Source organism: Vigna umbellata, chromosome 1, assembly GCF_029865625.1.
Source record: "Vigna umbellata cultivar VRB3 chromosome 1, Vumbellata_1.0, whole genome shotgun sequence".
In the NCBI taxonomy this organism is placed as follows: Eukaryota; Viridiplantae; Streptophyta; class Magnoliopsida; order Fabales; family Fabaceae; genus Vigna; species Vigna umbellata.
The window spans coordinates 19,837,634-19,851,448 of record NC_142165.1 but is presented as its reverse complement, the minus strand read 5'-3'; the positions used below and the strand labels follow the sequence as shown (position 1 = coordinate 19,851,448).

At 27.1% G+C, this 13,815-nt stretch overlaps 1 protein-coding gene across 1 annotated transcript; it reads right to left on the bottom strand.

Annotated features, from left to right (window-relative positions):
• Positions 1-210: 210 nt before the first annotated feature.
• Positions 211-3,703, bottom strand: ACL5 (S-adenosyl-L-methionine-dependent methyltransferases superfamily protein). Its single transcript, XM_047309262.2, has 10 exons — positions 3,484-3,703; positions 3,312-3,378; positions 3,029-3,123; positions 2,230-2,332; positions 1,549-1,637; positions 1,193-1,349; positions 1,043-1,118; positions 876-934; positions 649-785; positions 211-492 (listed from the first exon to the last, which is right to left on the bottom strand). The coding sequence occupies exons 1-10, from the start codon at positions 3,633-3,635 to the stop codon at positions 414-416; spliced, it is 1,014 nt and encodes a 337-aa protein (XP_047165218.1). The 5' UTR covers positions 3,636-3,703; the 3' UTR covers positions 211-413.
• Positions 3,704-13,815: the final 10,112 nt, after the last annotated feature.

Sequence of the window (13,815 nt, the reverse complement as noted above, 5' to 3'; positions counted from 1 at the left end):
TAAATTTTTAAGTTTAATTTAAGTTTAATTTAACCTTATAAAAATTAGCATATAAATAAGGTTTTGCATTTTATACATTACAAATTTACTTTATCTCTTGTTCATACATAATCTCCAATGTGTCTTAATTATTAAACAATGTGAGACTTTTTTGAGTGTACTGATAATATAATTAGTGAGTTGTTATACCTCTAACCCCGCAGTTTCAACTGAAAACTATAAAAAAGGTTTAACTTTATTTATTTGAATTAATACTGAAGATAATTTATAAACACTTGCTTCTATTTAACCCATTTTTCAAAGAAAAAACCGTAAAAACCAAGAGAGTCCAAGCAGATAATAATTCAATGACAATGAAACTAATAATGCATCCTATAGGTCAAAACAATACCCCTCAATCTATGGCTTGAAAGTTAGAGACGAAAAGCCATTCCATGCCCAGGAATAAATCTAGCATTTTCTTCTGTGTACACATGAGTTTCATTCTGCAGACTGCAACAATGATAATATGATCATGTCAAAAATCCAATAAAGTGACTATGTTGGTATCAACATATCAATTGTTCTTTGAATAATGTTGTGGAAAGGAAAGTTAACATGGGTCTTAGGTTTGATCTGAGATTATGGATTTGAGTTACAAATACTCACGATTGGTAAACAGTTTTATTCATGGTTGTGGATGAATGGAACCAAGCACCATTTAGATAGAGAAGTTCTCCATCTATTCTTTCTGCAATTCTTCTGTCCATTTCTTCAGCACAAATTGATAGTGGTTGATCCGAAGCCTAAATGAAAAGCATAAAATTCTTGTGAAAAAATATCTATGAGCACTTCATTTTAGTACAAAAGGAAACAAGGCTTTATTTTTCACATACCATGACCCATCCCCATGTGTCAGCAAATGATGGTACATGAGTTGTGTATGCAATGACATCTGTACGAAAAAAAAAAAAAATCTCTGTAGTTTCAGTTTAAACAGAACATCCTGTGTTATTTTGACTCTGTTAATGATGTCTATAATTCATGAATTAGATAGTCTTACATTTGAAGACCTGTTTGATTGTGTTATATATGGAAGTGAAAACCTCTTTGTGTGTGAAGATACCTGCTGGTCCAGCCTACACAATATGCAATTTTTTTTGTCAAACTCTGTTGAGTATGTGATTATGAAAACAAAGTTTGTCATAACTACCTGGGTGACAAAAATGCCATTATCATTTAACTTTGGTTTGAGTGTGTTCTCATAGAAGGATTTGGTGTAGAGTTGGTAACATGGTCCATCTTCAAGTGGGTCTGCTAAATCTCCAACAATGATATCAAATCTCTCCTTTCTCTTCACCAATTCAGCCCTTCAAAAATTTTACAAGTTATTTCCAACTTTCTACTGTTTAGACACATACCAAACACTCTTAAATGCTTAAGAAAATCACCTTTACACTGACATATGTGTCGCTGTTCAGGTTATTGATATTTATAATACTTACCTTAAAACTTATATTAATACCAATTTGTTATGATTAGAAGAATTATAAACACCAAGTTACTTACTTCGCATCATTGATCACAAGGTCGAGCTTCTTATTAGAAAATGCTTCCCTATTTGCAATCAAGTATTTTTTGCAGAAATCTACCACTTCCTGCAACAATTAGGAGTCCAAACTTCAAACTAATACCATATATTTTTAATTTTTTTTCGTAACATTATGCATTAATTCTTTTATATATTATTTTACAATGAACCATACCATCCGAGTCAAGTAAAATAAGTAGACTGTAAAGTTGTTTCATTAAATAATAATACAGTGATTATTTAGACAAACTTCTCCATAAAACTTTTAGAAGACAGAACCTCAAATAAATTTCTTTATAATTTGAAAACTAGTTTATACACATCTAAAAATAAAATATTAAGAAAATTTCTATAAATTAACTCAAACTGATTTTAACTTCTAAAAAAACTTTTCTTTTCTCATTTTTCTCATATAAAAAATTATCCGAACACACCCATTATCTTGTCAATCATTCAGGTGCTATTATAATAGTCTATATAAACTTATGACAAGAAAACCAACAACAGTCACTTATATTTTATAGTTGGGTGCCTATATTTATATATTAAAAAAAACATTCTTATTGTATGTCGATATGATTATGGATATAATTAACTTTTGAATTTGATGAACGGCTAAGAAAGAAATGAATAATGTATGGTAGAGAGAATTAAGAAACCTTATCGATATCGCACATAACGATTCTGTCCATTGACTTGTGCTTAAGGGCTTCCCTTGCTGCAGAGCCTTCACCTCCTCCCATTATAAAGACAGTCTTGGGACTGCCACAATCATTAACATTTGTCTCTTCAAATTAGTGAAGGGTACATAGCCCAATCATGTCTACCAAGAACCATTATCATATACTGCTACCTATGTCTATTATTCTCTAAACTACACTTTTTCAAGTAAGCACAATAAAAATTATTGTTCAAGGTTCATTGCTAAATCATAATTAATTCATGTTTTACTATAAAAATATGTCACACATACCTACTTTATAAGGAAAAGGATCAAACTATGTGAGAACGTGTATGTAATACGTAATTTCATATAACATACATTAGAAATAAATGATAAATTTATAGACATGATTAATATAGTATTCCGACTTCATAAAAAAAAAAGTTTGGCAAGAGCATCTTTAATCGTTAGACTTCATATAATTTTAATATTAGAATAATTGATATCATAATATATACTGATAAAAAAATGCACATATACGTGTCTGTTTACATTTTTTTATGATAATAAAAAATAATAAATTATTATCACTGTAATCATAAAATTAAAATAACTTTTGTAACTTTATGATAAATAATTTTTACTTATTTTGTAATAAAATGGTTAAGTTTAAAATTAAGAATCCGTTTTGTGCGAACATTTGAAGTTTTAAGAAAATCCATGTAACATTGTAGACACCATATATGATGAATTAATGAACTCTAACACGATTCAACCATGAAACATGTTCGTACTTAGGGTGACACAAAAGAGAAGGGTGAATCAAGCATTCGTGATAGATAAACTCGTCTGTTTCTGCACTCTGCATCTTCCCATCAAGAACCAAAGCCTGTATGCAACATCAATAACCATCATCTCAGGTTAGCACCTAACACATTTTTATTATAGTTAAAACATTATAAACTATGAAATTATAGATAAGATACACTAAATATGACGTCAAACTTGTTTGAGATGTCTCAATATTGCTTTTTCTTTTTGTTCTGCCTTATGAGAAGAAGAGGAGGAGTTGTTAACCTTGCCAAAACGCTTGGTGTCTAAGAGTGTTATATCCTGGTATTCACTAATCGCTTTATGAAGCACACTGTTGAAAAAAAATAAAAGAGAAAAGAATAAAAGGTTAAGCAATTATAGAAAGCTTTTTTGTTTTGAACTTTTATACATTGAATTGGATGAAGTAATGAGGAACCTGTTGAGTTTAAAAGACCATTTCAGATCTTCATCGATGATTTCCTCGTACCAAGAGGAATCATGGTTCTGGTCGTTCACATGGTTCTGTTGTTGGATTTCGTGTTCAAACTTTGAGAACCCGTTAATGAAGAACACTGGAGCTTCACCCATGCTCGCAGAAGAAAATATCAACACAAAAGTGAATTCAGAATTGAATGAAAAGTGTAATGTGGTTATGGAGTTGTAGGGTGTGACAATAGTGATCAGCACTTCCATTTATACTACGTCGTCGTGGATGAAAAATTCGATTTTGTGTCTGTATAAGGACATGTCATTACAAAAAATATTAAATAATTTTGCATCATTTAAAAATTAAATACTCCCACACTTTCCATACATTAATTGAAAAATCTTTAATGTGGTGATGGTTGCAAAATCTTTAATTAAATACTCCCACACTTTCCATACATTAATTAAAATTGTTATTAAAATTATTAATAATGCCTTTTTCTTTTTTAAAAATTCGTTGGTAATTAAACTTTTAAAATATCTTCAACAAATATATAGGTAATTTTATTTTTTAAAAATTAGTTAATAAGTTTGTGAGTAAAATTGTGGTGTCAATTTTAAAATTTTTTGATAAATGAAAGGAAATAGAATATCATAAACTGATGACAAAGATGTAAGAAGAGAAGGAGAAGAAAGGAAAATAAATCATAACGGAAAGGAAAAGTTGGAGACGACAAACGCAACAATGAATACGAGGATGGATACTACAATAATAATGACGACGAAGGAATAATAGACAGAAGAAAATGAAGAGAAAAAAAGAAGAAAAAATGAGAAAAAAAAGAAGGAGACGAAAGGAAAACAAGATCAAACATAATATTTATGGATTAAATTCTACTTATAACCAAAATTTGTTAATAATTATCCAAGAGTATTTTTATTTACAAATAAATACTGCTAGATGTTATTTGTCAATAATTATAAATAATTATCGATAATTACTAATAAATTTTTCTATCAGAAAATAAAACTTATCAACAAGTATTTTATTAATAATTTTTTTATTCGATAATATTGATTTATGCAAACCGATTTTATAATATCATCAATAAATTTATTTTTTAGTGGTTATTTATTACATACTAATATACATTAAAATATTCATTTAATATTTAATTCTCGTCACAAATTTTATCTTACGATTTTGTTTCATCATTATATGACTTTTTTTTTCCTATTTAATATTATTATTTTACAGCATATTACGGCTAGTTTTTTCTAATTAAAATTATTTTTTAAAAACATTAAAAACTATACAAGAGGAAAAACTTTCATGATTTTGACATAATCTACAAAAATTTAAGATATTTACCTAGTGTCAATATTATTATTATTGCTAATGCTTATACTATTGGATATGCTTACATACACATCTCTAATAACACAAATAGTTTAATATACTTTACCGACAACATGTCATTTTATGTGACACTAATGTAGTCTTCAAATTCAGCATATGGGCCTCACCCTTTTTGCTCCACAATGTTATATATATATATATATATATATATATATATATATATATATATATATATATATATATATATATATATATATATATATATATATATATATATATATATATATATATATTCAGATAATAATATCTTTATTTTGTCCTTTTTTTTATTTCATTACATGTGTTATGTTTTTAAGGATGGACATTGGACCTTAAGGACTTAGTGGCCTTAATCCAATAAGGGGTTCTTAACATCTTTCAAATTTAGGTTGACCTCAAGTCAGTATGTTTTACACTTTCTAAAACTTTCCCTTGATCTTGATCATATTCATTGATTGCGTAATATGGATATTGAAAAGTTTTATCTTGTTTAGAAATACGTGTTATCTTAAAAATAACAAATTCTCTTAGGGTTGGTTAAAGGATTAATTTGATTTAGAAATTAATACTCATTGGTTTGAACAATTCCGGTTAGCTTGGGCTACATGTACTTTCAATTGTTATTTCTCATATTTAACTTGATTACTTTGAGTTATTTTAGAGAAATAAAAAATGGAAAATAAAAATTTCTATAGATTCCAAGTAGTTGAATTAGATAAACTAATATAAAAATTATTTGTTTTATGTATATCATTTTGATATTTTTGTTTACTTGTTTCTTATTTTAATTAACAGTATTATTATATTTTCTAGTTTTATTTTAATAGATAAATATTTTTGAAAGCAAATTATATTGTATTTAAATAGGATTTCATAATTTAATCATATTGAAACTTCTTTAAAATTTTGCTATTTATTTAAAAAAAAAGTTAAGAAAAACATTTTAAGATCTATTATGCGCCCTACATCTCATGTCCCTAAAAAAATACTATAGAAATTGAGATAGAATTTAAATTTAATGAATGAATTTATAGTTGATATATAAAAAATGATAATTTGGTGTAAATTTTGATAATAACACCATGAATTTAACATCTATTTCTAGGGATAATTAATGGACCCACTAGGCTTCTTCTTTTTTTCTGTAATTTTGCTATGATAAATGTTGTATACATTAAATTTTTATTAGGTATTCGTGTGGTAATCTCTAGGTTTAAATTAATAAAAACTTTTCATTAGTTCAAAATGTTATGCATCTAAATTTCCATAAAAATTAAATAATAATATTGTAAAACAGAACTAGGGTAAAAGATTAGTTATTTTTTTTCTTTATTATCAACAAAGTTTTATTATACATTGTTATTTTTTGAAATTTATCACTTAGTTTCCTTTTTTAATCCTCCTTCTCACTAAGTCTGAATTGCTCCTCTCTTTTTTTTTCTCCAATTCATTCATATCCTTCGCTATTTATCACAATCTTGCTGATTTGAACAAAGTTAGATAATAATTTCAAGAAGTTTATTTTCTTCATAGCACTTTTATGTACTCTGATATAATGTAATTTGAACAAGAGTAAATATATTTCTAACAGGAGAAGTTTAAATCAAAACTCATTATCTTAAAGACAATTTATTTAATGACTCGTTTTATCTAACTCTAACTCAATATTTTATTTATCGGTTGGTAATATGTAGTTTAATCATAGTATTTTAAAATTCATAATACTTCTAACTTACAAACTAATATTTATGAAGAAAATGAAGAGTGTAAGGACTACTCGTCGTAGGAACGAGAATAAGTGCGTATTACAAAAGATATGTAGTCTCAAATTAGCTAAATTTATTATAAGAAAACTTAAAATTAACTTCTAAACTGACTCTAATAGCAAAAGCTTGTGATGCTTCCATTCGTAATAAAAAGTTGTCCCATTCACTTACCCAATGTAAGTGTCCAGTTAATAAACATAAATCATGAATTAAGCATGAATTAGGATTGAAATAGGTGTATAAGATATGTTTACGTTTAGCATGTGGATGAAAACATGCATGCACTAAATAAAGATGGAGTTTGTATTGAAAAGATACATTGAATGTAGGAGTTTGTAATATTTGATTTGGTTAAGAAAATGTATAAGATTTTAGGAGTATGAAGGAAAAAGAGAGTGAGGTTCCGTGGGATTGGTGGTACCATTGGCGTACCATGTTGCTGCATGTTTTGTGGTGGGGCCCATTGTTGGTGAATGAGGTTTTGGCATTTTGGAGAACAAATGGAAGTAGGAATTTAGGGAAATAAACACAGCACGCGCGGAAAGTTGGGGTGTTGTGGTCATATTGGGGCGACATGTACACGTGCGCACCAACACTGACACGCGGAACACAGTTGTTACAACATGTTTCTCTGTGACGGAAAATGTGGTGGGGACCTGCCTATTTTATATTTATATATATATATATATCCATCTTTTACTATAATTAAGAAACTACCCATTCACTCACTTATCCATTGTTGCTTCTGTTTGAGGTTGAGGGTGGTCAAGCCAACCTTTGATAATACCACCCACCATCCCTTCCTCTTGTCTATATAGTGACTCACGTTAGTGGGCTGAACTATACTATACTATATATCGGACTTCTTATTCCTCTCCATAATTAATTTATAAGTTAGCATTTAGGGTTTAATGAATAAGGATAAGGTTATTAATAAATAATTTTGCAAAGGGTTATATCTACTTAATTATAGTTAAAGATTTTACTTCGATTAAAGTTTATCAATAATGTCACACAGATGTATTATACATATCAAATGAGTTAACAAGATAGAACAGGAGAAAATTTTTATTACTTAGGTTATTATTTGAAAATATTAGTAGATTATTAGAAAGTGATTTTTTAAGCATAACTCAATCCTACAAAACTGAAAATCGATTTATAAGACGAAATTTGTATCTCACTTATATCTATTATAATTTGGTCTTTCAACACACACCTTCACGTCACTTACTAATTACATAATTGAATGTAAATAACTTAAAAGTAAGTTTTGTGAGACTGAAATAAACTTAAAGTTTATTTCTTAAATCAAAATTTTAAAATTTATCTTAACAAATTTTTTTTATTATAATCAAACTATTAATAAATGTTTAGTTTCATATTTAAGATGTACATGTGTCTTAGTGTGGAGGAAGTCTCCTAAAAATCCTATATTATATAAGTAGGATAAACTTCATATTAAAACTCTTAAAGTAAACTTAGATTTAAAGTTAAATTCTATTAATCAATCCGTTATTTTCTACCTGTCTTAATGGTACATGTTGTTTCATTTGCTCCTACCAAATTCTTAGTTTGTTTTTGAAAATATCTATCTCACAACAACAACAACAAAAAAACAATCAAATACGTTAATTATATTTGTCAAATGACATTTTTGTTGATATATTACATGTTTTGTATGATTATAGTTGAAAAAGATGTCGTCATAATAAGTTAATTACGCAATGAAGAACTTTTTAAAACGTGAGAGTATGAGTTTGAAAGAAAAGCAAGGAGAAAAGGTAAATATTAAAGAGAAAAATATGTAGTTGACATTGTTATTTTAATGAAAAGGCAAGGATGAAGAGGAGAAATACTTGGAATGCACCATGAGTTTAGATGCGTATGGGAATGATAAAATCGAAACGTGGGCATGAAAATAATATAAAAGTAGTTTAGAATAAGGATTTTGTGTAGGACCATGAATGCAATAAATTGTTGGAGTGGCAGATTGAGGGTTGAGTTGAGCGTGGGTAAACTCCACTAAGGATTTTGTGGAGAATCCACTCTTAAATTTGCATGTCCTAGCTAGTGAGTACTTACTCACTTCTACTGTCCTTATTCCTCATCATCACCACCCATCCCTTTTTCCATTTCTTTACCTCTTTCTCTTTCAAACACGTAATAACTATTTATACTTCACCACCTTCTTTATCACAATTTTTAAAACAATTATTATCTTCTTATAATTCATAATTTATAAATTTATTACTTAAGATATATATATATATATATATATATATATATATATATATATTATCTTAAATCATTACTTTCGTTAGGTTCAAGTTAGGAAAAACCCTAATTTTTTGGCAGCAAAAGAAGAAAGAGATAATGATGATAGGTGAGTGACTTCTTTTTGCTAGTGGTTTTGAAATTTGAATTAACTATACCTCACAGTTTCATATGGTTGAAGAATCTTTGAAGTACACGTTTCTGGAAATGGTGGTTGTGGGATAAACAGAGAAGATTTTAGTAACAACAACAGCCAGATATTAGTTGCTATGCTGGTGCTCAATACTTTATCATCATCACAATAATAATAATCATATATAGAAAAAAGGGATAGTGGGGAGTACTAATAGGAAAGTCATAACAGTGAAATGAATATGAAACTTATTTAATTGAGATACATGAATTTAAATTACATTTGAGATAAGATAAACTTATATTGAGGTGCCAACTTTACCTATAGTTATTTTGAGTTTAGTTAAGTTTAAATTTTACATTCTTAATTGGTATCAACATATTTTAAATTCGTGTTGGGTCTTCTATTACTTGTTATTGGATTTTTCTAGTTTGATGTTTGAGATATCCAACCATTGAAATTGAAATTATGGTATGGGTTGGAGAGTATGACGTCAATTAAAAGCTAAATTAAATTATAATACAGTGAATTGTAAATCTTATTTTATAAACTAATCTTATTAAAATTCACTTCTAAAAAAAAAATATTATGGAGAATTGAAGTTTAAATTTCGGTAGGTTTATTTTAAATGTTAACAATTTTGATAAATGTTAGTGTAACCATACTTAAATTATTTAGTTTTTGCTATATTAGAATGTAAGGGAAGTTCGACACACGTAGGTCTTTACAATGATAAGATATTCTTCGTCTTGGGCTAAACTTTTACGATTTTACTTTTGGTACAACTCCAAAAGGCCTTTTACCAAGGGAGGTATCTTATGTGTATATAAACTCATATCCATATTGATACTAATTGTAGGGAGGTTCAACACACACACAAATCTCCACAATGGTAAGATAGTGTCCGCTTTGGGCTAAGCCCTCACGGGATTTGTTTTTAGTACTACTCCAAAAGACTTCTTACCAAGGATATCTTATGTGTATGTAAAGTCATATACATCTCTTGTTTTATTTTATGTGAGACTTTGTTTGTATCCTAACTCATATGTTAAGTTTCTAGTCTTATACAAACGTGTTGGAGGAGCTAATCTCTCGCTAGATGAAAATTTAGAATTCTAGTGAGCTCAAATGGTCTCACTTGTAGGTGAGTTATAATTTGTTGGCCGAACTTGGTGAAACCAACAATCAGTGGTCTTAGTCACTGAGTGATTGAATTGAACCCCTTGTTTTTGACAAAAATATTTTTGAAAAATTTAGTGAACCTATAAGTGTCTTGGTTACTAAGTGAGCCAAGGTTTCATTACGCGAATTTATGATGAGGAATTTCTCCCAATGCTCGATTTGTTGGGTGATTGTACTCTTTAATGGAAAAATATTTGAAATCTAAAACTAGTGTGTTGAAGAGAAAGTGAATCAAGGTCACGCTAATCGAGCATACTTCTTGAAGTGTCTTCGTGAGCAAGAAAAATATTTGGCTAAACTAGTTTAAGTTTAAGTAGAGAACAACGTTAAGGGCGTTTGACAAATATCCTAATGATTACATGAGAAAAGAACTCTAAGAGCCAAAAGTATATTTTATTGGTGGAATTAAGTATGAGGTTTAATAGAGACAAGACCATTTTATGTCTTAAATCTATTGAGTATGAAGTTGACTAGAGATAGAGCCACTTTAGGTTGAGCAGAGTTAGAACTGTTTTATACCATAAATCTATTGGGTTTGTAATTATCTTATTTTATGTGTTGATTATATGTGTGAATATGGTCATTTTTAAGAAGAATTATCATATTATATAGACTTTGTTAAATGTTCATACTCACATAAAGGATGAGATTTAAGTTGTGAAAATTAGTGAAGGTTTTCTAGTATGAAAAAAGAGTATGTCCTAGGAATGATATGAAAATTTACTTTCTCATTGGAATTATTATATTATTATATAATTATAACAATATTGTAATTGAATTGTATTTTATAAGCTTCTGTCTTTTTATTTATCTCAATATGTTAAACTATATAAATTCTTAAAATATAGTAGTAGAACATTTTTATTGAATAAGGTACAACCCTTTAGTAGCTACCTCATATGAGCTAAATACAAATTCATTTATACATACAAGAAAAACACTTAAATAGCAACTAATTTTATATCACAAAAAATAATTATTCTAGTGACTAATTTAGATACTAATTTATAAAAAAAAATTATTAGTATCTCAAATAGTTTCTATTGTAAATAAAAAATTATAATTAATTTGTGAATTAGATTCTAAATTAGCTACTAACTAACAAAGTTTTGGCTACCAAAAGAATCAGCGTTTAAGTTAGTGTCTAGTTAATTAGTAACAAATTTAGATACTAATTTTTTTGGTAATCAAAATCGTGATAGCTAATTTTAATAATCAATTTAGAATTTATTTCACAAATCAATCAAAAAAATTTATTCATACGAGAAGTGATTTTAGATATCAATAAATTTTAATTTATAGATTGATATCTAAATTAATTAATATAATAATTAATTATTTTTATCTCTAAAATTTGTTGATATTTAAAGATTTTCTTATGACATAGTACTTGAAAATTGCAGGATAACCACAAAAGCCTTTTTAGTACATGACATTTAATTTTTAGAAATATTTTTAACTATTATCTTTAACAAATCATTATACAAGAGTTAAAAGTAATTCTTACATTTTCGCAGAACAATTTTCATTTATATTTTATGGTGAATAAAAATTTCAAGGTATAAATATAAGTAAAAAGAGTATCATTGAGAAGATATGGTAAATACAACATAAAATTTATAAAAAATATTTTATATATATATATATATATATATATATATATGGGGTTTGTTAACGCACGTACGCCTTTTTTCAGTTAGTACATTTTAGCAATGTGTACCGAGTTTTAGTAGACAAAAATATCTTTCTATATCATGGATTATAAGTTTTAAGGTTAAGGGTATTTTAATAATTTTCATTCTCAAAACTAAAAAAAAAACTCAAAACCCTTGTTCATTTCCCTCATTCCTCTCAATCCTTTCTCTTTCATCTCTCTCACTCTAACATTTTCTCTGTCATCCCTTTCACTCCAACATTTTCACTTCCCTCATTATAAAATTATTTTTTGTAAAATTGTTTAACGACAAATGTTTCTGATTTTTTCAATTGAGGCTACAATAGGGATGACAGAGAAAAGGTTGGAGTGACAGAAATGAAAGAGAAAGGGTTGAGAGGAATGAGAGAGGTGAGTAAGGATTTTGGGGTTCTTTTTTTCAGTTTTGAGAATGAAAATTATTAAAATACCCTTAACCTTAAAACTTAGAATCCATGATATATAAGGGTATTTTTGTCTACTAAAACCTGATACACATTGCTAAAATGTACCAACTGAAAAACAGGCTAGCAAACCTCATATATATATATATATATATATATATATATATATATATATATATATATATATATATATATATAATTATGGAGGTTAATTAGTAATGTGTTTTTCTTTTTAAAATTTAGCATTGACTAACCAACATTAACTTAATTTTAGTATTAATTTAACTTTTGTTGGTTTGGCTAATGCTAATGACATTAACTTAAAAAATATACAATGCTTTAATATTAAATTAATATAAACAAAAAAAAATTATAATAGATGAAGGAGATGAGTATAGGTGAAGAAGATAAATATTGATGAGGGAGACTAATGTAGATGAAAGAGATAAGGAAAAAATATAAGTAAAGGATATGTACGTAGATGAAAAATAAGAAGGAGATAAATGTTGGTGAAAGAGATGAGTATCGCTAAAAAAGATAAGTGTGATAAGATTTATGAATATAAATGAAGAAGATTAGTGTGATGAGATTCATATAAAATGTAGAAAACAAAATTAAGAGTGAGAAAGTTTGTTATCTTTAAATTTAGATTTTTAAATTAAAAATCTACAATTCATATTCGTTGTAAAAAATGTACACATATTCAAAACCTATAACTCATCGTATGTTAAACAAACACTAACTTATTTATTCTAATTAGTCTTATACTAACCTTTTCATTTTTATTAGTGTCTTTAGATAATATATTAATTTATTTAATAACAAAAATAAGAGTAATTTGTGTTTTTCCAATCTTTTTTTAAATATGATACTAACACAAATATTTATTTATTCAAAGAACCTAAAATTAGTTTTACACTTTTTAATTTTCTTTTAAAAATTCATCTTTTATGTTGTGTTAGAATTTACTTAACTAAATCTAGTAGAGTCACATGGACAAAAGCTAATATTTGAAAATTGAATTTATGTTTTCTTTTATAATAAAAGTATTATTTAAAGTGAAAATAAATTTATTACTTTTTTGTGATAATGTATATATTAAAATAATATCGTATTTGTTGAGTTTATCGAGGAAGAAATTCATCGAAAAAGTACAATACCAATCAGATCTAAGCTCAACCATATAAAGGATTGACACCACCTTTTACCTAAAACCTTAAGACAATGAGTTAATGAATCTTTCATTTTTATATAGTGTTCTACTTTCTCATTTCTATTTAATGTAGGACTTTGGATTCCCAACCGTATCAAAATCTGAGATTTGTTATGATTATTATCTCATTATTAAGGTTAATGTTGAACCATCCACATACTACTTAATTTCATGCTCATATTACTTAATTTCATGCTCAAAATAATTTTTTTATGAGGTGAATAAGCGTGTTTAATATCTTACTCAACTAAAAATAATATTAAATTATATTATTT

Coding starts and splice junctions, on each gene's coding strand:
- ACL5 (XM_047309262.2), bottom strand. CDS start 3,635: ATGGGTGAAGCTCCAGTGTTCTTCATTAACGGGTTCTCAAAGTTTGAA. Junction 1,119..1,192: donor ATGGCATTTTTGTCACCCAG/GTAGTTATGACA, acceptor CATATTGTGTAG/GCTGGACCAGCAGGTATCTT. Junction 786..875: donor ACACATGGGGATGGGTCATG/GTATGTGAAAAA, acceptor CTTTTCATTTAG/GCTTCGGATCAACCACTATC.